General features: G+C 44.4%; 1 protein-coding gene across 3 annotated transcripts in view; it reads left to right on the forward strand.

Moving 5' to 3' along the window:
• Positions 1–24,911, forward strand: part of EXOC6B (exocyst complex component 6B) — a 610,253-nt gene that overhangs the window by 580,114 nt on the left and 5,228 nt on the right. For 2 of the 3 annotated variants that reach the window (XM_027620966.2, XM_027620969.2), the window contains 2 exons: positions 22,301–22,413; positions 23,464–23,475. In XM_027620966.2, coding sequence (XP_027476767.1) covers positions 22,301–22,413; positions 23,464–23,475 — 125 coding nt within the window. The remainder of the gene's footprint in view (positions 1–22,300; positions 22,414–23,463; positions 23,476–24,911) is intronic. The other variant, XM_027620968.2, reaches the window with a different exon arrangement.

Genomic DNA, 24,911 nt, shown 5'->3' on the forward strand with positions numbered 1-24,911 from the left:
CTGGTCAGTCTCCTGGGCACAGCTACAGGGTGTTTCCTTAGAATACGGTCTAGTCTTTGTCCAGTCTCCATTTAACTATCCCAGATGTTAGGGCGTCCTCATCTCTCATAGCAGCTCAAAGAACAAAACGAACTATGTTTTCCTGCAGTCTTCTTTCCCCTGCCAGTCGGCCCGTCAGCCTGCCCCACACCTGTGGCCAGCCCCGGGGAGGGCGTCTCTCTCTCTCTCTCTCTCTCTCTCTCTCTCAGGCAGGGATACCCTTCAAGGCAAGCCTGGAGCCAGGGCAGAACGCGTTCGTGCTTCACCTGCGGACGTTGAGATTGGCTGGCAATGGGACCGGGAATATCTCGGCTGTTCTGTTGAGTTTGGGGCTTTTGAAGTCTTCTGGCATTAATTTCTCTCCCATGGCCAAATTTCTTTGCCCTTCTTTCTGGGACACCTATGCAATGTGTTCTCTTTTGTTCCGAGCTGTGAAAAGGAACTGTTTGTTTGACTACGAGTTTCCCCTTCTTGAGCTCCCCCCACCCTAAACCCATTGCTCTCTTCCTCTCCCAAAGAAGAAAGAGGAAAGCAAGCCACAATAATACTTCTGTAAATTTATGGCCACTCTGTAATGTTTAATCACAGCTACGTGACTGGGGGCTTCAGAGCAGGCGTACAAGTTCAGCGCAAGGTGAATCTTGTCTGAGATAATCTGAAAGTTCATTCAGAGGTGAGGGCAGCAGCCTCTTGCAGACGAGTGAGGTTAGCAGGAGGTCACCTGCTTTTTTTTTTTTTTTTTTCCCTTCTGGTCTTCTCCCCTTTAATGTGTAAACAAAGGGAAAATGTAACTTCCAATGAACTTGGCATATGTTGTGCTCACGCTAATCTTGGCCTGGCCAACTGTAAACAGTCCAATATCCTGTGGCTGAGCCTTTCCACCCATTCTCTGCCTTTTGGAGAGCATGAAGAAACACCCACAGAAAGCAGAGGCCAGGGCCTTGTGGAGGCAGCCCGGGTGCCCCGGAGAGCCGCAGGGAGCCCGGGGAGGCCCGGAGGAAGACCTCAGGCAAAGGTGCATGCTCTGATGCACACAGGGCCCCGGGGCCCCAGGCCTCCTGCCACACTTTCTCACAACCATCAGTCAGCACACGTTTATTGAGCTCCTCTTCTGCTCCACCACCCAGTGCTAAACACTAAGAAAATAAACATGGACAAGCCCGTAAGGTGCTTCCAGGCTAAGAGGTGTTAAGAGGGTGAAGGAGAGGGACTTTGCTGGTATCCAGACAAAGTTGAAGACCGTTCAGGGACAGGAGCCTGTCCCAAGTTCCTCTCGGTTGTCAAAGTGTGCTTTGGTGGGTATCCCATTTACAGAGATGCTTCCGGGCCAGAGAATTCCAGAAGCTTACAGAGGCACTACGTATGAACAGGAGGGGGGCCCACAGCCTGGGCTTCAACAGGTTACAGATGAGCAGTGGCTACTGGGTGATTTCGACCAACTCTGATTTGCCATAGACCCAATTCTTTGGCAGTCCAGAGCCTCTGGACGGGTACAAACATGCTCGGGGAACACGCCTCTACTGCATCTCGGCAGCCCTCTTGGGAATGTGGGATGTTATTAGTGCTCCAACAGCCAGAGCGGGAATGATTGCTTAGTGAACTATCTGTGGCAAGCGTGACCTCTCAAACCAGCTTCTAGAAGCCCATACTCATTTGAGGAGTATTTAGAGAATCTGGGCTTTTCCCCCCTTCGCCCAGCACAGGGCCATTTTAGTCGTGTGGGGTGGTAAAGACAGTCCAGGCATATGGAGCAGCCAGGAAGACAGCCTTGAGCTGTGAAATTCCCTTTGTGCTGTGCTCCATACCACTCTGGGACCGGGAAATAGAAGCTTCCATGACTCTACTCAGCCCTGAGCATTTCATAGTTAACATCGGACAAGACCTGGTGCTAGGTAGAGGCAGAGAAAAAACTAGATCCTTCCCATAAGGAACTTAGGATCTCCCCGAGGAGACAAGACAAGAGGAACGATTAGGAGTTTAAGACAGGCTATGATACTACCAAATGAGAGACTGCCTGATGAGAATGAAGAAGGCTGCTGCTGCTGCTTTTCTTTTTTTTTTTAAGGAGGGCATGTGATGTGATGAGCACTGGGTGTTATATGCAACTAATGAATCATTGAACACTTAAAAAAAAAAAAAGAAGTCTTCTTCTTAAGGGTCTCTTTAGAAAGGAAAGGATCTGGATTGGACGAAGAGAAACGGGCAGGTATTCCAAATCAGAGAAGAGCATGGGTGGAGTTGCGAAGGCAGAAATAAGTTGCTTGGCTTGTCATCATTTTCTCCTCCCCTTCCTCCTCCGCCTGTTCCTCCTCGTCCTCCTTCGTCGCCATCCTCCTCCTCCTCATCACTAGTAGTTGCTGAGCATTTACTACATGCCAGGCACTGTGTGGAGCACTTTCCCAGGGTAGGTATTAAAGTGTCTTGGTGTATTGGTGTCTTGCCCGGTGGCACAGGAGGAAGACACGGCGGAAACCCTGAACGGAATGCAGCTCCCGGGCAGAACGACTTGGAGCTGACTCAGCACCACCCCGCTTGTCTTCGTGCCTGGAGATTCCCTGACTCGCCCTCTGCCCCAAGCCCAGTGTTGTAGATCTGCTCTTGAGATCCGTAAAGGGGGCAAGGGAAAGTATGGGAATATTTAGCTGCTACCGAGGATGCCTTCAGGTTAGGGATGGGGCTGGGTGACGAGATGGTGGTGATTTGCCAGTACCCCGTGGTATCTCCTTTGGGGGGGGCGGTTTCTTGTGGATCTGGGAGAGATCTCAGGTGAAAGGATAAATTGTTTTTCCCACAGCTTGGTCATGGCATGTAAACTGTGGGTGGTCCCCTCCAAAAAAACCACAGCTTATAATCTGGCCCTTGTTTAAGGTCCTTGCAGGAACTCTGCTCCAGGGAGCAAGCCACACGGACAAATGCTAAAGTAGAGAATGTCCATCTGCCCCGGCTCCCAGAGTATGGACACGGTGGCTCTGGGGTCAGGACAGGGGAGCTGTAGCTTGGAGGAGCGCCAGGGGCTCCAGTCGACAACACTGAAGCAAAAGGCAGATAAGTTTGATTGCTTTAAAGTTCATGAAGGGTAATGTTTAGTTGCGTTTTAAAAAATCTCTTTGAATGCTAATACTACCCTGTGATAATAGTGTTAGTAAGTATAATAACACTGTGAAATTTCCCAGTGCTTTCACTTACTATATCTTTCTTCCTACCCTTGTGTAATAAATTAGAGCAGGTTTTTAACAAAGGCACATAACTGATTGAGAAACTGAGTCAGAAAACTATACTGATTCGAGAACTCCACGACAAGCCTGACTCTGACCCAGGGGTGATGAAAACAAGGACCTCGTGTTGGCTAAAGGCTCCCATGGCATCACAGATGAAAGGCCTTATTGCTGTGGCCAGACAAGAATTTGGAAGACTGAGCTTGTCTGGGCAGAGCAGGAGAAGAAATTTCTCCATCCCGGGACCCGAGAGTGATACCAAACTCCCCCAAGGAGGCTTCTTTCTTCTTCTCATGTCTCCTTCCCACCCAATTCAAACACTAGCTAATGGACATTTGGGTGCTTCTTGGAAGATTTCAGAGAGTTTCTTCCATTTCATGGAAATAGAGGACAGGAGCTATGGAAGCAGAGCTGGTCCTTCTCTGCCGCCCCTGGTCAACCTCAAATACCCTTGAAAATCCTGCAGAGACGTCCTGATCCATTCCCAAAGGCTCAGAAATGGGGATATGACTTTCTATGCTTACTATTCGGACAGGAAATATTCTGTGTTTATCTTAATTCTGGGCAGAGTGGGCTTACTGACCTCAGCTTTACTGTTCCTCTTCCTTTATTCCTCTGCACGTTCTTTCCCAAGAAGAGAGAGATCTCCTTTCATGTATCTCGTTGAGAGTCTTGGTCTAGACTGGTCATCTGAGTTTTCCCTGTGCCACTTGCTGTGGTATCAAATGCAGGGGTATTGAAGTGGGCCCACTAAGTGGCCTTTTTTACATCATTTCAGATATGGCCGGTGGTAAAGGTTGAGCGATACCCTTTCTCACCGTTCTTGCCTAACATGCTGCCACCCCCTGGGTGCAGGCAAGTGCTCCGCTGGGGAGACTCCCCTGTCAGCCGGACACACGGTCGTACAAAGTCCCATCGTTGAGTTGATACGTACATCGTAGTATATTTAAGTCTACTCACACAGTGGAGAATGCCGTTTGGCAGTTAAAGCCAATGAACTAGGTGTCCATGGATCAACATGGAGAGATCTTGAAAACATAATATTGAATGAAGAAAGTCAAATTGCAAACATTGTGTACAATATTGTGTATGTAAGCTAAAACACAAAACCTTACCATATGTAGTTTCTCTATCAAAAGCATTAAAAACCTGTAGGGGATACATAACAAAAATCAGGCAGGCAAAAGGGACAGAGGAAGGGCAGGGAGATTTCACCTTTACTTACAATGTTTCAGTCCTTTAAAACAAAGGGAGGATTGAAAGCAGAGTAGACAAATCATTAACATCTGTTCGCAAGGGTAAAATAAATTTTATATTCTTTTTTACCTTTTTTTTAATTAAAAAAAAAATCTCCCTTTCCTTCTCCGTCACCTCTGTGTACATCTGACCCGTATGCTGGTCTCAGGGACTCTGCTTCTCCACCAGCTGATTAAATTGCTGCACGTAGTAGAAAGAAAAGTGGGCTACAAGTCACACGCTTCTGTTCTAACCCCAGCCCCATTCATGGCAGCTTCGCCTCATTATCATGAATCTTTCTGGATCTCAATTTCCTCCTCTGTAGGACGAAGGAACGGCGCTGTTCTCTGCAGTTCCTCCCAGTCTGCCATTTTAGCAGCCTCGCTCCTGCTAAGTGATGAGAACGACTCTCTCTGTCCCCTAGCTATTTACGTCCTAATAAAGAATTCCCTAGATTGAGAATCTTAGAGCTGGAAGGGACACTAATGGTCGTCAGTAAAAGTTGTTTTGAGAGGAGCCCTGCTTAGTAGTAGGACTGGCTGCTGGTGACACATCCAGGGCTATAACGCTGGCCTTCTGTCTTCTACTCTGGGAGTCCGAAAACCCCTCAAAAGCCAAAGGAATACATTTAAAGCTAGCAAAGGAAAGCAGGATGAAGAAAGGTATGTTACTAGCCAAGGGATAATATAGAACAAACAGAAAAAGTTGGGTGTCCAGACTCTTTTTATGAAACGCCAGGCAGAATTCAAGCAAAAATTGTTCCTCTCTCAAATGAGAATTCTGAGAAGTAATACTGTGACAGTTTCTGACATGAGGACAATTTTAGAAGGGATATTTGTGGTGAGGAGGGTGGGGTGTGGAGTCAGGCAATTCTAAGGTTTCACCGTTTCGTGAGCCTTAACTGATTTTGGTCACTTTGGACCTGCCACGGGCCCCTGGCCGCCCTTGCTCTCTGTCTATAAAATTCACGGTGAGCAAAGACAAAGCAAAAAGCAAGACGTATCTGTTCACCTCCTCCAGAGTTTAAGCAAAAGGCAGGTGCGAGAACCCAGAGCCGTATTGATTCACCGCTTTTGTTGGGAATGAGAACAGTCATGGGGCCACCTGCCTGATTCATTCACTCGTATTGCTTGCCTGGTCCCTGGGGGAAACGGATTTTGAAAACTGCCTCTCACTCCTGGTTGAGTCTTCCCTGTCCCCCTGCAACACCCCGTCAGTCTCCCGTCCTCCCATCAGAACTGATACAGAGGCCACCCGTTTCTCTGCTGTCCCGCTGCCACCCGAGTCCAGGTCCTCATCACCTCCCATCTTCCTGCCTGAAAACCTTCTCCTCGAGTCTGTTCATCCAACGAATAGATTGCTACCGAAATGCTGCCACTCTCCGTGGGATATAAATTTTTTTTTAAAAATCCTTAGACTGTCAATACTCTTGACTCTAAGTTCAACTCCGTTACTACCTCTTTAGTCTTCCCACTGCTGCTCCTTTATAGGGCACCTCTGCTCAGCCAGGTTGTGTATCAACAGGCCGTGGAGAGAGGCCCAAAAGGGAATAAAGAGAAGAGCCCAGTCTCAGGAATCACACTAGCCTGCCTCCGAGTCCTGACTCTATCACTTTCTGAATGTGTTCCTTTCGATCCGTTCTTTTAACCTTTGGGGGCCTTCATTTCTTCATCTGTACAATGAGATACCTACCCCCTAGGCTGTTGATTTTCCTGGGGATTCAGTGAAATAGGTAAGATGCCCAGCCAGTATCTGTCACATATAGTAGGTGTTCAAGGAATGTCCAGTTTCTTCTTCCTTTAAACACTTCCTTTAAACACTCCTGTTTCTGCACCGTGGTATCCATTAATCTCTTGTTTGAAATTCTCTCTTCTCTGTTTAAATTGTGCCCATCTTCCCTTGCTCTGAGCACATACTGTACTCACTGTCCGGGCCCTTCATTTGGCTCTCAAGGGCAGGTACCATGCTCACTAGCAATTTTTATCAGATTTGTCAATCCCATTTCCAAAATGGCCTTGAGGTGGCTCATTAAAATGACACATTCATATAATTAGGAAAATAGAATTGAAAGGAAGGAAAGAAATTTAACGACAAGGAAAACAACAACCAAGGGGACCGAGACTGTGGCCTTCGTAGGAACTAGTGTTTGCTTAACAGTCTTTGGGAGGCAGAAGAACCCTTCTGAAATTTGGAGTTTCTAGAGGGAAAATGAATAGAAAAGACCCCTTGGTGGTTGAGAATCACTTTTCTCGTGCTTTTTGTTTGGTCTATTGATTAGTTCTACAATTTGGCGATGGAATCCAAGTAGCAGTTTTATTCAATCTCCTGTCCCTCAAACCCAGAACAAAATAGGTTTTAACCAAATGCATATCTGATTGGGCTAAGGGTCTTCAGAAGTTGGCTGTCTGGGCCAAGCCTTTTGTCCAGACCCAAGCATATTTCCCAGACCACTGAGATTCTAGTGTATTCTAAACTTATCCAGGGTACAAGGACATTCCCAGCTTTACTGTCCTTTAATGTTAGATACATTTTTTTATGCCTACTATAAAGTTCCCGGGCTGTAATTTGTAATGACTCATATAAGGCAAGAAGTAATTTTTTACAACTAAGTTTCTTAATTTATCCATTTATAAAAGAGAACCCAGACAGACCATTGTCATTATGAATGTTCGATAGTTTTTCCTTCAGGTGATCTAACCAGTGTCTCCAAACTTTTTTGATTGGCCACCGCTGTTGGCAAAAAGTCTTAAGGATTCACCCCTTATATTCGTATATATGACAATCTGTTAACAATTTATTGCCATTAGATGCTGAATAGCTACAAAAGGGTGGTCCCACACATACTGCGCCCCTCCCCACTGCAGTTTAAGAGACAGAACATTGTCATTGCCTTCGGAAGTCAGCTTGTGCGTAAGCCCATGTGAGTGTACACACATTCCTGTCATTAATATTTCCAGGCACAATATGTACTTAGGCTGAGGAAAGTTCATTATGCACAAAAGTGGATACAAATCCTGTTTTAAATAGCCTTTTTAATAATTTCAAATTTGGAGGGCTGCTTTATCAAATCTGATTAGCTCATTACTGTGTTTACTTTGTAATGTGGATGAAAAAGAGCTTGTACATGACAGAGACTTGTGAGCTCGGCCATTTCCTTGGTGTTTGCTTATACCCACACTGTTAAGATTGTCTTCAATCCATAGTCTCCTTGCAGGGGCCAGGGGTTTAAACCACATACTCCCAGAGAGGGAGGGTATTTACGTCAAAACTCGACAGGATGGCCCCTAATCCACTTACCTGAGAACCTCGGACAAGTCGTAGTATGCTGAGAGAGTGAACACTAGTCTGTGGCTCCGACCTCCTTCTCCCACCACATCTGGGGCAGCAACTCCCTCCAAAACCCACACCCGTCTGCCTTTCCCACCCCAACAAGGGGCAAGTGTGTGAGCCCGTGGCAAAGGCTTCCCATCCTCCCCTGGGACATGTACGTACAGTATGGTTATCATCACCCAGTGTGATAATTGGTTGTCCTTCTGCCCCTGCAGCAGGACAGATGCTGTCATCCATGAGAAATGGCCTTACAGGACAGTCTCTGACAAAGGAATGCTTGGTGATGGCATTTTTACTTGGGAGTCTTCCCCCCAGGCACCAGCTGATGACAATGGGAAAGACTTCAGCCTCCCTGGCTTTCTTTTTCTCTTTACCAAGGTAGTCTCAGAGGTGAAAAGTTTAGATGGCAAACCTATAAACCCACATTTATGAGGCAAATAAATATTTCTCAGAGTGACGTTCCCTTTCAGGGGAAGCTGCTGATGCGCAGTGGGTCTCTGATAAAGAGCTTAATGAAGCCTCCACCCGTGCCTGGCGGCTGGGCTGATGGGAGAGCCGGGGACCGCATAGCTCCTACTGGCCCCTTCTCCTGCCCTCACTCAACCAGTGGGGGGAAGAGTAGGAGGTCCTATCTTTTCTGCAAGGCCCGGGAGCCAGCCCATTGAGCGGCCATGGTTGTAAAACTCAGGTACAAGCCAGAGCCCTTTAACCTAGAGAGATGCAGAGAAACTGGGCACCTCTCCCCACCCCGGTTCCTTGGCCTGTGGAAAATCCCACGGCCTTCTTTGGATTTCTGTGAATCCCTAGAAACCTCTAGTCTTCTTCCCTGAGCTCCCATTTCCACGGTGCAGTTGTATAGCTTTCTAGGTGTGAAACTCAGCCTCTTTGAGTTCCTCAAGAAATAAATAAATAACTCACTTACCCAAGCAATTGAGAGCAGAGTTGATTTGTCCAAAGATTAGGATTGAGGGCATGGGTTGTTAGGGGAGATTTATATCCCATACTACACAGCGAACAGCTTTAGAACTGTCACTTACCGGACATCCTGGCTCTTCAAAGTCATTTGGGGCCAGAATACTAGTAGGAACTTCCTTCTTAGCCCTTCTCACGTGTATTAAGTCCCCTCTATTTTTCTTTTTTAAAGATTTATTTATTTATTTGACAGAGAGAGACACAGTGAGAGAGGGAACACAAGCAGGGGGAGTGGGAGAGGGAGAAGCAGGCCTCCTGTGGAGCAGGGAGCCCGATGCGGGGCTCGAGCCCAGGACCCCGGGATCATGACCTGAGCTGAAGGCAGATGCTTAAGGACTGAACCACCCAGGCGCCCCAAGTCCCCTCTCTTTAAATCAGCTCCCTGCTCTCTCCAGAACCAAATTCCTTCTCTCTCCTCTACTACATGTCTTGGCACCCTGGGGATCTTACAAAGCGAGATACAAATCCATTTTTCTGCCTTAAAAGAATGCTGATGCCAGATGTTAAGATAATGAAGTTTTTGCCCCCTCATTACAATCAGAAGGGTCTCCATGAAGCCAGTTTCTTTGTCTTTTCTTTAATTTAGTGGATATTAGACATCTCACATCTGAGAAAATTTCAGAGCACCCTGCCCTCCCTGGCCTGGATCTAAAGGCAAACTTTTTCTGTAAAGGACCGGATAGAGAGTATTTTAGGTTTTTCAGGCCTTTGGTCTATCACAACTACTTAACTCAGTTCTTAAAGCACTGCAGTCGTAGTAGATAATATGTTAACCAAGGAGCATGGCTGTGTTCCAATAAAACTTTATTTACATAAACAAGTGGTGACTGTAGTTTTCCATCCCATGATCTAGAAGAAAGCAGATAGCAGCTTTGATGAAAACAAGGAAAGAAGCCTTGAGGCTAAAATTCAATCTCCTTAGCTTAGCATATGAGGCCATTTATCACTTGCTCCTTTGTCCTGCTTACTTCTAAGGCAGTCCCCACCTACCTGGCTTGGGCTTAGATGCCCTTCTTCTGAACTTTCTTTGCTCTCTGTTAGAGTACCTCTTAGGGTGCTCACATCATTCTGTATCTGTTACTTATCAGCCTGAGCTCCTTGAGACTCGAGATATCTTATTATCCTTTCAGAGGAGTTCCTGATACATTGTTGGTACTCAATTGATGTTTGTTAAAATAATTCCTGCTTTCTATTTTCTCCATTTGCCCAGATTTCAGTCAGGGACAGGGAGTTGAGGGAGATCTTGGGCAGTGAACACAAAGGGGCCAGTAGTCAATTCCATGCTCCCTAGTGGACTTTTCACAGTCCTTCTCTTGATCTGCCCTCAGCTGTTGATAGGAGCTGTTATGATTCCATTACCAGATTTAGTGGCTTATCTGGGGTCATATCGCCAGTCAGGGAACCCCCAGCCTGAGGCTCTTTTTTGCTGTGTTAACCTGCCTCCTAAAAGGCACCTGTGTATGAGTGATTATGAAAAATATGATGCAATTGGTTTCATCCTGTCCGAGGCAGGGAATAAGACAAAAGAAACTTTGCCTGCCTTAGTGTTCTGTATGTTACTATTCTCTCGAGGAAGTTTACTGTACTTTATATAGCAGCCATGTGCTGAAGAGGTAGCATATTCAGAATTTTGTCGGTGAGATTATATGTTAAATGCCTCAGAAGAGTAAGTTATATGGACTCATTTTATAGTCTCTCCTCTTTAAATGTGAAGAATTCTTCTGGAATATATGTAATGTGCAAATTCAGGGTTTTGTACGGCACGTTTACTTCAAGGACACACCTCCCTTGGGAGCACAGTTCTCTACAAGACTCAGTGTGCCTGTTCAAGAGAAAACATGTAAAGAAAAGCACCCCCAGGGGAAAGAGGTGTGGCTGTTGTCAGTGTCTCTGCATCTGTGTCTGTCTGTGTGTACCTTAGCTCCCATGGAATCTTTGCAGACATTCTGGGAAGAGGAGGCTTTCCCTAAGGTGAGGTAGGCCCTACGGCTGCCCACTAGGAGCCAGCCCAGATGTCACCTCAGGGCCAAACAGCTGCTGAGTTCCCATTTGGTAATCCTAGGTATCTTCCTCTGGAACCTCGAAACCACATATCCGGGGCTGGGCTCCCACTCACCTGTGAGAGGTATTATCTCTCCTGTTTGAGGTTTCCTTCTTCCTCACTCATCCACCCTTCTAGTGCTGGTCAAGAGGACCTTAGGTTTGGTCCATTGGAAAGTTTCCTATGCAAAACACACATTACAAGTCTGGCCCACCATCTAGCCAATATTGTACCTACAAAATGTTAGTTCACCTATTTTAATTCCATGTAACATGTCTTTGTTGACTGTCTGCTGGGAATCTGGCCATATGCTGGTCCACGCTGTGGAGTAGTCAGAAGGAGAAAACATGATCCCCATCCTTGGCGAGCTCCCCATCTACACGGGAGATGAGGCTCAGATCACAAAATTAGCAGTGAAGGCAAAAAATATAGATATATAAATTCTCTTCCCCAAGAGTAGGCATGATATGAATTGGCTTGGTTGACAAGCACTAGTCCAGTAGTGGGAACAGGCAGGGCATTCTTCGTCAGTCTTTTCATCTTTGCTTTCTGAGTGCTTTGGGCAGTCGTTTCTGCCTATGTGAGCACAAGGGCACCATCAGAATTGTTTGCTTAAATATTAATCTATAATGCTTACTTGAAGACTTCCTTCTACTCCTTTACCCATGCATAACTCATCCATTTGAATTACTTGTACATTTTCTGCTAGAGAAGCATATACGTTGGTATGCACTAACCAAGATCAACAGAGCCCTACTTTATCTTAATATCTCATTCCAAAGACCTTTTCTGGAAGTTGGCATTTGTTCTGCTATTATAATGCTCTCTGTGCTCTGTCCGGTTAACTCACTTTGTGGCCTTGGACTAGTTTTCACTTTGAGTCATTTGGATTTTTCTAGTCTTTCTCCGCTATCCCTGCAAAAAAGAAAGTCTGTTTACAAGTTTGACCTAGCCTCAGCCAAGTACCCAACCCAGAGCCTGAATCAATGAGTTTTTTTGTTTGTTTGTTTGTTTGTTTTTGAGAGAGAGAGAGAGAGTGTGTGTGTGCATGCACGTATGCTCGCACATGCATGGGGGCGGGGGGCGGGGGCAAGGAGAAAATCTTAAGCAGGCTCCACACCCAACATGGAGACCGATCTCATGACCCTGAAATCATGATCTGAGCCGAAATCAAGAGTTGGACGCTCAACCAACTGAGCCACCCAGGTGCCCCTGGATCAATGAGGATTTTTAAAAATAAACAGCTGTGGCATCTTGGGGGGTGTAAGCCGTTAAGCCATCTCTACCACATATTTATCCCATGATTTTCAGCAGCTTGCCTCTCCTTTCCAGGTCTTGGTCCTCCCCACTGCATCCCCCATGAAATCAGAATTTTAATCTGAGTCCTATTAAACCATGGGAGTGTTCTGAAATAACTAAGAAATGTAGTAAAGACAATTTTAGAACTGCCAAAGCTCTGTTAAAAGTCATACAGGAGGAAAAAAAAAGAGAGAGACAGTCCATTATAGCAGCTGGTTAGTATAACATGATTCAAATGTCTTTCCTTGTCCTACCCTTTCCCACTTGCACATATTTTTTATATAATAACCAGTAATGATAGAATTTACAGTTTTTGTTAACCTATATAGTTTATAAAGTGTCACATCAACTGCTACACTACTTTAGTTGTCCTCTTCTGCTAAATACCATGGACAGATAACTCTGTTTGCAGTCAAAGCATCATTAATGCCTGGTTGAGTTTGCTTTTGATGAAGTAGCCCTAACATTTCTTAGTATGTCCTACTCTGTGAGTATCAAACATTCTCCTGTGCCACCAGTTTATGTTAAAGTGCCCCAAAACATAATGTCTCGCCTATTCCTTGAAAAATGACTTACCTGGTTTACAAAAATAGCATTTATATGAATAAATCAAGAATATGATCATTAATGAGAAATTAGCATTATGGAGAGAGTTCTAGGACATATCATTACATGAAAAAAGCAAAGCACAAAAGAGTGTCTATGGTATGTTACCCTTCAAGTGAGAAAGAAAAGGGTATACGAGAATGTACATGTATATTTTCATCTGTACAAAAGTAATAAAAGAAGGATAAACCAGAAACTAAATTGGTAATGTGCGATGGGTAGATAGGAAAGATAGAGAAAGAAGTGGAGAGACTAGAACAGGGTAGTTGGGATGAGGAGGGAGCGATACTTCTGAGTACAGTTTTTACATAGCTATGACTCATTCCCCAAAATAAATAAATAATAAAAATCAGCCAGAATGTGGGAGGAATCCAAAATGGAACACAAGCAGTGAAAAATAAGTCTAACTGAATTATGAAAGAATAATATAACCACACTGAAAGGAGTAAGGAAGAAAAGAACTAATCCAAGTAATTTAAAAACCTGTATTTTGAGTGGAAATTATAAGCCTAAAGACAAAAAGAAAAAAATCAATACTATACTCTAGTTAGTAAATTTGTTTCTCACAGGAGCATGGATCAGCAATTCCAAAATATTTTATACTAGGATTGAACAAATAAGTGAAATATATTATAGATAATGAGAGCCAGGTTTCTCTCTGTCAGAGAAAGAAGTAATAGAGAGGGAAAGGCTAGCATGAACCCCGTGGTGTTGGGGCTGCAATCAGAGATATCAGATAGGAACTCATGATTTTAATATAGAGATACATAAATAGATACAGGAGTAAATATAGATGTGTTTGTTACCTGCAAGTTAGTAAATATACATGTATCTCTTAGCTCTGTCCACTGAGATGCCCTAGAAGCAGTAACACCCCGGTAGAAATGAGCATGCTAATTGCCCAGACCTTGGCTTCTAAAAACCATTCTCCAGTAAAAGGAACCAGAGCTTCTTAGAAAAATAACTGACTGCAGAGCAGGGACAGGGAAGGTACAAGATGAGCTTGCAACGTCTTAGTGCCAGAAAGTAAGCAAGTGTTCAGAAGAGGGTAGGACTGGTCGAAAATACACTGGAAAGTCAATCTGAAGGAATTCCTAATGACTGAAACTGGAATAATTTGAAAAACAAAATATAAATAATGATCGTATTAGATTAAAACCCAGGAAATAAAATAAATATTCATGAGGTAATACTGATATAAATAATTGGACAAATAAATACATGGAGCAGAAGGGACAGTACTTTTCCTCACAGAGGAATTCCAATTACTAACTACAGAAGGAATGAGAAAAATGGTCAGCTACCACCGTAAATATTGTTGCAGACAGGATCTGCCAATGGATATTAAAGTTGGTGGACAAAAGTTAGAGGGAAAACAGGATATTTGCATAGCCTCAAAGTATAACTCTCTCCAGAAGTGTATTAATTACAAAGGTAAAGATAGTAACTTTGCAGTGGAGGAAGTCATCAGCCACCACCTTAACTAAGTGATCAAGCAAGATCAGTATCACCAATAAGGAGATGTGACCATCATGTACACCTGATATTGATGCACTAAAAAGGGTACAATATCACTTCTGTAGTGTTTTTGCAAAAAAAAAAAAAAATGCATAACCTCAACACTGATGACATTTTGTATTGTGTAATTCTTTGTCATGAGGGCTGTCCTGAGCCATGTAGGACATTTAACAACATCCCTGGCTTCTGCCCACTAGAAGCAGCATCACCACCAGCACTACCCCCAGACTCGTTACAACCAAAAATGTCTCCAAGCATGGCCAGATGTCCCTTTGGAAGTAAGCTCTCCCTTGGCTAAGAGCTACTGCTTCAGTCTAACCACAGAAAATATTGGGCAGACCCAAATTGAGGGACCGTCTATAAAATAAAAGACCAAAGATACACTATTCCTAAGTATCTATCTTGAAAGATTAGAATGGGGAACTGTGACAGACTGGAAGAGATGAAGGAGACATGATGAGTAAATTCAATCCAGGATCCTGGAGTGGATCAGAAAAAGGACATTAGTGGAAAATCTGGTGAAAGCAGAATAAAATCATAGTTTAGATATTTAGATAATAGTATTGTGCCAATGTTAATTTCTTGCTTCTGATCATTATACCATGGCAATGTAGTATGTGAAATTGGAGAGGCTGGGTGAATGGTACAGAGGTACTGTCTAAACTATTTTTGCAACTTTTACATAAGCCTAAAATTATTTCAAAATAAAAAACTTTTAAAAATCTCCACTGATATTAATAAAATGCAGGCAGATCTCCGTATTGAACTCTGTGACAGTGATAGAAGCCTAACTGGTATTTAATATCACTGAGATGTTCCCACCACCTCTAAGGCATTAAACTTAAAGCACATCTAGAGAGAGAGAGAGAGAGAGAGAGAGAGAGTCTGTGTGTGTTGTGGTTTGTACCACAATTTGTGATAAGTAAAAATTTTGCAAAATGTTCAGTTGATAGTTCAAAAAGGAATAGTCAGTATGTCATTTAATAGCATTTCACTGATTTGGCTTGGATTACAGTTATTCTTGATTTCTTTTATTCTCCTATATGAGGGTAAACCATTTATTTTAATGGCACTTGAAGGGCCCAGTCCTGTTCTTTGCACATGGTGGATGCTTTAAAAACATTGGCTGAATTCAGTAGGTTTGCATCTTCATTAAGAACATCTGAGACAAACAAATGTGTTTTATTATTACTGTTTCAAATCCTATGAGTAAATATTAAAAGAGGTTACTTCATTTAAACTTTTTAAATGTTAGTAGGTTATAATTCTTATACAACTCTTAAGAAATATAGAGGCACCTGGCTGGCTCAGTCCGTAGAGCATGCAACTGTTGATCTTGGGATTATAAATTCGAGCTCCATGTTGGGTATAGAAATTATTTAAAAATAATTTTTTAAAAAAAAGGGAAAAAAAACTCTTAAATATAAATAGAATGAGCACAGTGCAGGCCCAAAGTGTGGTTCTGTAAATCCTCTCAGAAGTCATCCCATGAGAATCAGGAATTGTAACAATGTTCTGATGCAAAAGTAAGAACTCACCAAAGCCAACTACAGGGAAACACACTAATGAGGTTACCTGGTTGTGAGCAAAATGAACTGTCCTTTGGGTGTGTTAGCAAGTTTCCCAGCCCAGCCAGGCTTGCTAGGCCTTACCAGCCAAAGCAGACCCGTGGCTCTGGACCCTCTTGACCAGCCCAGGACACAGAAGTCGTGCATACACTGATCTTCTCTCATAATGAGACTGACACTTGGCTAAAACTTCTGTCGTAAGTGCTCCTTGGTATAACACAGGTCACTTAACCCTGTGCCAGGCACACAGGCATCACTGAACTCTTGGCTGAAGTCACAACCTAAACCCAAAACAGGGTAGTTGGAATACCGGAGGTCCAGAAGGCATTCCAGTACTCAAAATGCAGGTTTAGATAGCACCCAGAGGCACCATGAAACGCTAAACCATGTTCTAAGCTATTGCCTTTTAGTCTTTATGGCGGGGACAGCGACTCATGGTGGCGCTAGCATTTGGGACATCTTCCATTTATGGCAAGTAGGAATGGGTTCCCTATTTGTGATAGTGATGTCAAGTGTTCTTTTACATGTTTCTTATGATCAAAACATGAATCGATACAAAGAAAAAATGTTAAGTAAATAAGAACACAGAGCATGAGGATATGGTAAAAACTGCAAGATGCTGTTCAAATTATAAAGATCCTGAAATTGACCTTTAGTTCAGTCTTCCACCTCTGACCCTCCTTTCTTCTTCTCCATCCACCACCTACTTATAAACTTTAAGAAGTAAGAGTTCTTGAAGTGTATATACAATGGGCTACTTTCTGTGAAAGAAAGAGAAATAAGAAAGCATAGGTGCCTCTGCCTGTCTTCCCAAATAGAAGCATAAGGAGGACAAATCCCAAACCAGGGGAGCTGGTTACCAGTGAGGCATGGAAGGAACTGGGGTAAGAGAGATACCACAAGGGAGGGAACAACACTTTTCTGAGTTGACTTTTAGAAGCACGATAACGTCCTACATATTTAAAAAATTAAATTAACAAGGATGGGAGGGAGGAGCCTGAGACTAAAAGCAAGTGGGCGCAAGTGAACCCAGTTGCATTTAGATGATACCATAACTACATTGAAGGGAAAATTAAGAAGGACTAACCCAAGTGACTTAGAAACACAGTATTTGATTGTATACTCAGTCTTAAGTTGGGAGGGAAAATTGCAAGCAAATCTCGAGCTCTTTTTTTTTAATAAGCTTTTTTTTTTGTAATGGTATATACAAATAGTTCTGAACCTATTTTAGATATATTATAGGTTTGAGCAAATTAGTAACTGAGATGATGTTCTTGAGAGCCAGGATTCTCCCTGTGGAGGAAAGCATGTACAAATACAGAATAGAGGAAGGCAAGAAAGAACTCTAAGAATGGTTAGAATTGGAGGTGTTGGTGTAAACTCGTCATTTCTAAAATAATGTATGTGTACATGCTTACATCCATGTATGCATGTATATATGTGCATACACACATATGTATATGTGTATTTACATGCATGTAGTTCCTAGCTCTGTCCTCTGAAAGGGCTTACCTCCCCACAGTTTGCCCCCCAGTAGCAAAGAATGAAGATGCTCCAGGAGCAATGGCCACACCAAGCACCCAAATCCTGGTCTCTATACCATTACCACTAAAAGAAACCAGAGCTCCTCAGAGAAGTGGCTGGGGCACAGTAGATGCAAGATAAGCCTACAGCACCTTATTATGCTAGAAAGTAAGCACTCCTCAGAAAATATATGGGGCATGTCACAGGACACAGGCTGCAGACAAATCAGGGACAATTTGAGCACCAAAATAATTAGGTGTAGTAATGAATATAAGCCGTTGAGAAAATGGGAGCTGATGAACCCATACCATAAATAAATACATAAGTTAATGGGGGAAAAGTGCTGAGTGATGAGTGATGAATATGGAAGGAATGGAGAAGTTGGAATGCCTTCTGTTTGCAACCATCATAGTGAAGCTGAGGCCGACAAGGATCTTCAATGGATGCTAAATCTGAGGGGAAATTGTAATCAGGAGCTGTATATTTGCATGGTCTTAAACTGTCTCCCCTGTTGCATACTGGTTGCAAAGGAAAACATAATACCTAGAGGGAGAAATCAGACAACATCTTGATTGAGTGCTCAAAATTAATACCACCAAGGAGAGACAAATGAACAGTGTATACCTCCAGACAGGATCCCCTGAGGAGTATACAGCAGCACTGAGGTAGAACTCTGGCCAGAAAAGCAGGTGTTAAATCTTATTATGAGAAAGCACTAGAAAAAACAACTGAGTGGGGAAAAGGAGGCAGAGGACTCTATTCTTCAAAAATGTCAAAAGGCTGTGGAAATAGTCCAGATTAAAGGAGACTCAACAGACAACTAAATGTAATACCTCGTCCTAAGCGATACGATAGAATGGAGCAAAACCAAAACCAAAGTCTATAAACAGGACATTATTGACTCAATTTCTAAAATTAGAATATGGACTGTATGAGTATTAAATTTACAGCAGTTGAAAAGTACTATGGTTATGCAAGAGAATATCCCTAATACTTAGGAATGCTGAAGTATTTGGGAATAAAGGGCCACGGTACATGCAGTTTACTCTCAAGGGTCTCAGAAAAGAAAGATCTTCTGTGCCCATGTGTGTAAAGAGAGAATGAGCACACGAAGGCTGGAGCATATGGTGTGAAATGTTGATGATGGATGTGGGAGGAAGGCATACGATGTTCTTTATTCTATGCTTATTCTTGCAACCTTGTGATAAGTTTGGAATTATTTCCAAATGAAAAATCTTACAATTATAAAGAATGGGATCATTAGTGATGACCGAATGTTTTGCATTACTGAGAGAGACTTCACTGAGCTCTAACAAGGCCATGTATGTGGAGATCCAGGCTGGGATCCATCCAAGTGCAAGTCAGTCTGGAATCATAGTGCTCTGTCGATCAAGAGGCCTGTTGGGTCTCCTGGCCTCCTAACACTGTTCCATGGAATCCAGTGGAACCGTGCCCCATGCAGCCAGCTTGGTTTAAGTACTCCCCCAGACTCTAGTCTATGCCCATCTCTCTCAGAGGAGGCCATAAGATTTAGGCACTGACCACTGAAAGGACCGTGGAAAGCAACACAGACCCAGAGTGTGATGGACAGGCTCGGACTGGTTGAGCTTAATAGAGTTGTGTAGGTTTCATGCCCAGAGTGGATCAACTAAGTAGTTTGTCATCCCAGAGCTTTTAGGCTCAGTACTGGCATTGAGAGACTTGGGCAGGAAGATAAAAATAGAAAACTGTGGAGCTAAATCATGAACTACTCTCCACACCCCATTGGTGATGTGCCCAGGTGAGAGCAGCCGGAAGGACATGGCATTCTTTGCAATAAATCAGAAATACAGATACCATTCATTCCATCACAGAAATTAGGAATTCATTAATAGAGAAGGTAGTTTCATCAAATGTCTGTGTGTGTGTGTGTGTGTGTGTGTGTGTGTGTGTGTGTACACACATCTGAAAATACCTAAAATAACTTTCAGGAAATCACGTTTTCCAAATTTTCCACTTCAACTTGTTATTCATCCACTTTTTTTGTATTTGCTCCCTAGTGTGCAAGACAGGCTCCCCCAGGTTTTTCACCTTTTTCTGAAAAGAAATTTTAATTAAGAGAATGCTATCTTTTTTCATATTTTTCTCCCTGGGATTTGAGGGAAAAGCATAATTGTGTTTATAAAGCACAGTAGTGGGAGGACTGCAGAACCAGGGACACCCCGAGTGTCTGTCGCACTCCTAGGAGCAAGTAAAGAGGACTGTCTCATGTGGTCTTTGGGCGCCACAGCACAGAAACACCACAGTGAGAGTGGGAAGTCAGGGAAAATTCTCTCCTCACGCAGAGCTCTGTGAGGCCTTGGGGCAGTGAAAGGATGTGGTAGAAGCCCTTTTACTTGCCAACTAAAATAGGGCCTGACCTGAAAGAGACCTGAGAGGGCCCTTTGGGGCCAGGCCAGCCTAGACCAACCGACATGTCTGCTCGTCTCTCTCCTCATCTCCCCTCATCTTTAACAGCCCTTTCTTGGCTGAGGGGATAGGGGCTTTTCTCAGTGTTAGGCTCGGGATGCCAGCCAATTCCTGTCCTGCCTGAGGAGGTTTATAACAACTATTCTTAAAGAATGATTGGAAGAGGAGGCTTGGCCAAGCAGGGCAAGGCACACAGTGCATGTTTGCGCAGCCTCACGGTGAAGACAGGGGAAGAAGGTGTGCCTAGAGCCCAGGCTCTGTCATTGGATTTGACTCTAGGCCTCCCTGGTCTTTGTTCGGCACAGAGAGATGCCTTCGTCAACAGTTACCTCTTGGAAGGGGAGAAGTAGGGACATATCTTGAGTCCCAAAAGCCTTTACATGTATCTCATTGCTAAAAGGACTGCTTAGGGGGCCCTCCTCCTGTGCAGCAGTGTGAGTACGGGACTTTACCCCCTCTGGAAGCTTACAGAGGGGAGCCAGCAGTTTCCCTTTCATCACTCCTACCTTTGAAATGCCCGGATTTCTTTTTTAGTTTTACTCAGTTACAGTTTTTAAATATTTGTTAGGGTGAGGGTGATAACCTGAGGCTAAATCCAGCTGGGAACCAAAGCCTTTGACAAAATTTATTTAAGTCTCTCTAAGTCAGAATCTCCCCCAGACTCAGAACTCAGTTTACCCTCAGAGTGCTCTCATTATCTTCTTAGACCCATCTAGTTCTTGGCATTCCTAACTCCGTGGCATTCCTCTTGAACACTCCTGACCCCAGTACCAGGCTCTGTGCCCTCAACCATGGACTAAGCCCATTTTTCAGTCCTGACCTACCGTGGCCCTAGTTTTCATCTACTCAGCCAGTGTCCACATAGGTGCCACACAGATTGCCTCACGTAATTCTATGTGATCCATTCATGCCATAGTTCCATGTTTCTGTGTTGTCTCTGGGTCCTGTTTACATACTATAGACCTGTGTATATGTCTATCTGTAAAGGAAAAACTCAGTTCTTTGCATTCTACATAGGGAAAAACTCAGTTCTTCCCTACTGTGTTTCTCTTCTGAGTCTCCTTTACTACCCTCATGAAACATTTCATTTCTGACACTTGTGGTCACCAAATGCGTGGAAGTTGTTCCCCATGTCAAGCAGTTCCCTGCGACACCAGCTGGATATCCCACAATTTGACTCAATTCTGACACTGTATACCCGCAGACAGCATCAGACCCCACAGGTTAAAGACTCAGTTCTACAAGACCCTCCCCCCCAATTGAGACACCAGCCACCTGGTTGTCAATCTGGGCTTCTGACCAACTGCTGTAGATGGGAGGTTGCCTTGACCTCCTCCCCAGGTTCGCTGAATTGCTGGAACAGCTCCCAGAACTCAGGAAACATCTTACTTACTAGATCACAGGTTTATTGGAAAAGGCCATAACTCAGGAGCCTCCAGGTGGAAGAGATGTATGAGGCAAGGTCTAGGGAAAAGGGCGTGAAGGAGCTTCCGTGCTCTCTCTAAGCACGCCACTCTCCAAATCTCCACGTATTCACCAACCCGGAAGCTCTCCAAACCCCGTACTTTAGGGATTTTATGGAAACTTCACCACCTGGGCATGATGGATCATGAGGCCTATTTTCAGCCTTCTCAAGAGAATGGGTGGTGGGGCTGAAAATTCCAAGTTTCTAATCATGGCTTGATCTTTCCAGTGACCAGCCTTATCCGGGAGCCCACCTCGGGTCGCCTCGTTAAAACAAAAGACACTCCTGCCACCCGGGAAATCACACGGGTTTGAGGAGATACGTGTCAAGAACAGAGGTCAAAGGCTGATATTAGGACAAGAGATGCTCCTAGTATTCTTATCACTTAGGAAATTACAAGGGTTTTAGGAGCCCTATGCCAGTAAACGGGGCCATAGACCTATGTGTGTGTGTGTGTGTGTGTGTGTGTGTGTGTGTGTGTGTGTGTGTGTGTGTGTGTGTATTTTTTTTTTCTCAGTATATCTCAGGGTATCAGCTGAGTAACTTGGACAAAGTCAATGCAGCAAGTCATGAAACTGGTTCTTGAACCCACACCTTTTAACCTCAAAGGTTATACAGTACATATGTGCCGCTGGACTGTATCCACCTTCATTTGTTCATTATTGAATTCTGAGCTCCTGGAATGGTGCTTGGCACATGGAAGGCATTTGATAAATATTTATTAAATTACTAAGCGACCAGTTATTATGACAGTCTTATGTTTTGCTTCAGTCTCAGGCCCACCCCTGAGAGCTAAATGTTGGCCTGTAGTCTTAGCAGCATCACAGTGCTTACGGCCGAGATGACTCGGCCTTCTACTGATTACTCGTTTATTTTCGTAGTTGCATTCCAGTCTTTAGCCATTCTTTCTCTTACTACATTTTAATTTTTTATTTATCAACTCTACCATTAGCTGGCAGTGGAGGATGTCAGGGGTTTTCTGAGATCCTTGTTTGTCTTGTCTGATTAATCCCTGGGGTGGGGTTTGAATATTTTATAGCTTTTGGATCTCTTCATTCAGTGGGACTGGTCAACCTACCTAGCTGACTATGGTCAGCCCAACTGCAAGTACCTGCGAGTGAACCCAGTGACCGCTCTGACCCTGCTTGAGAAGTGAGTACCCAGCCGGGTGGTCTCTGTTGGGAGGTGGGGATCGGGGTCGGGGACAATTTTCTCTTTGCCAGTACCTTCCAAAGATAGCAGAGAGGCCCTGTTCTTGAAGTTACGGTAAGTGCTACCCGTAGTCTCCACCATTGGATTGGGCAGGCTGGCCTTCTTCTTGTAGCCTCTTAGTTCCTGAGCCCCAAGAAGCTAGGCCAAGGATGGGTCAGGTGGACTCCGGCATTACCTTGGAGCTGAATGGGGCAACATCTCTTTAACTAGAGATGACAAGAGAAGAAAGGAAGATACCTTAAGTTTGGGTTCAGGCCACCTGGTGAACAGAGTGAGACTGGCCCCAATCATCTGGGGACAATGGGCAGAAGAGCCCCATGGAAGATGGCTTCTGTGGTTTCTAGCAGACAAGTTCCCGGAATTCCAGAAACCTTCACCAGCACCCCCTCCCACTCCCTGCCAGATTGAGCCTTGTTGTGCCGACTGTCCCAAGAAAGCTGTGTTGGACAAGGTGTCTCATTCTTGCTTTGGGCAGTCACTGGCCAGCAGAGGTGCCACCACGGAGATTGGGTTAGCCAGCTTCAGAACGTCTCACGGCTGACCAGTGTATCACCCAGATGCTGGGGATCTGTTATGCAGCCTAGCTCTGGCTTTCCTAACCTCGTTGAGAGCTGGCAGGCCAGAGACCAAGATCCATGTAGAAGGGAAGCTTTTTCTTGTCATCACACTAGTTAACTGCCAGCTTCTTAGAAGAGTACCCTGCATCCAAACAGTACAGCAAGTACATATATGGCCATATGTGAACTTGGATACATGGATCAGCGTCTAGGAGGTCAGAGTGGAACCTTATGCAGCAGGAAAGGCTCCCTACTATGCAATTAAAAGGGGGGAAGGGGAGGAAATGGGAAGTAGGCCAGATGCAGGATGCAGAGGAATGTGTTTGGAGCCAAGAAACTAAGAGCCCAGGGTGCGACTTTCTCCAGACCAAGCCAGACTGATATTTCCATTTTGTTTCCCATGATTCTCTCTCCCAATGACCTTCCTCCCTAGGATATCTAGAGAGTAAGTATATTATTCACTTGGGCCTTTTCCATCACTTTGAGGCAAGTCCTTCTGGTTTCCTCACTGACACTAATGACTACACTAAATCCTTACCCTGTGAGTTGTCTCCACCCTGACATACTAATCTACTAAACTAGCTTGGTGCCCACTGGCTGGCTGTCTCCTTTCTCCTTGGTCCTTCGAGTGACCCTTGGCATACCAATTCCTATGGGGCTGGAGGTGGTGGCAGGGATTTTTCCCCCACTGGTGGCACGCTCTATGCTCTTGCTAGTGCAAAGCTTGACACTCAGCCCTGACCGAAGGGAGCTCCTCAGCAGTCTCCCCCCGCTCCTGGTGGTGAAGCCCATGGCGTTAAGATCTGGAACCTAGGTCTCCCAGGGGGAAACTTTTTTTTAGAGGCAAGGCCTAATCCCAGCTGAAGTGAGGGTTGGGCCTTTCAGTTGGTGTTTAGATGTCGTATTCACTATGTGTCCAAATGGGCTGTGGGATTCCCTTCCACTTCCTTCTCTGAACATTCCTTTACTTGTCTGTTCCTAAGAATCTCTAGATCTAAGAGATATTGCCTCATCCACTTTCTGTGTATCAACAATAGGCTAAAATAATAAGCCTCTCTGTAGCATTCTGGAGGCCTAACAGTAACAAAGCCATGTGCTTATCCCCAGCAATCAGCAGGGTTTAAAAGCTTCCAAACACAGTAGGGGCAAAGGCCACCCAGATCACTAAAATCCCTACTTCCCAGCCTCATAGGAATCAGTCCCTTTAGCTGACCCTTTCCTGCTTTCGCCCCAGCCAGATCTACCGCCAGAGCTTGACAATCTCTCCTTTTCAACCTGGTGCTTCTTGGCAGAGTGAGACATGAAAAGACCCAAAGACCTGCTGAGGACATTCAGGAAAGAGAAGAGGCACCAGTGTCACTGAGAGGTGGCCATAGCCAAAGTATAGCAGGATCCCAGGCTTACAGAACGGGAGGGGAGTGGGGGAGGGCCCCCCCTTTGGTTTGGGAGCATCCCAGGGCACAAACCAGCATGCTGCCATCAGCCGTCAGGGCACTTGAGTTTATCTTTTGAGTAATCCCAACTCCGGGGCCTAAATGGCCAAGAACTCCTAGCCTCTGCGGTTCGGGGACTGCCTTCCTCCTCCCTTTCTCCTACCTTATTGGGGAGCTTCCTCATGCGAGCTGAAAGCCAACTCTGGCTCCCCGTCTCTGGGCGGCTTCAAGGAGTCATGAAATTCATGATCACATAGGATGTTAAAATGAACACCCTATACGTGTAAAGGAGTGTTTTTTCTTCCTTCCTTCCTTCCTTCCCTCTTTCTTTCTTTCTTTCTTTCTTTCTTTCTTTCTTTCTTTCTTTCTTTCTTTCTTTCTTTCTTTCTTTCTTTCTCTTTCTTTCTTTCTTTCTTTCTTTCTTTCTTTCTTTCTTTCTTTCTTTCTT

The sequence above is a fragment of the Zalophus californianus genome, chromosome 8 (genome assembly GCF_009762305.2).
Source record: "Zalophus californianus isolate mZalCal1 chromosome 8, mZalCal1.pri.v2, whole genome shotgun sequence".
In the NCBI taxonomy this organism is placed as follows: Eukaryota; Metazoa; Chordata; class Mammalia; order Carnivora; family Otariidae; genus Zalophus; species Zalophus californianus.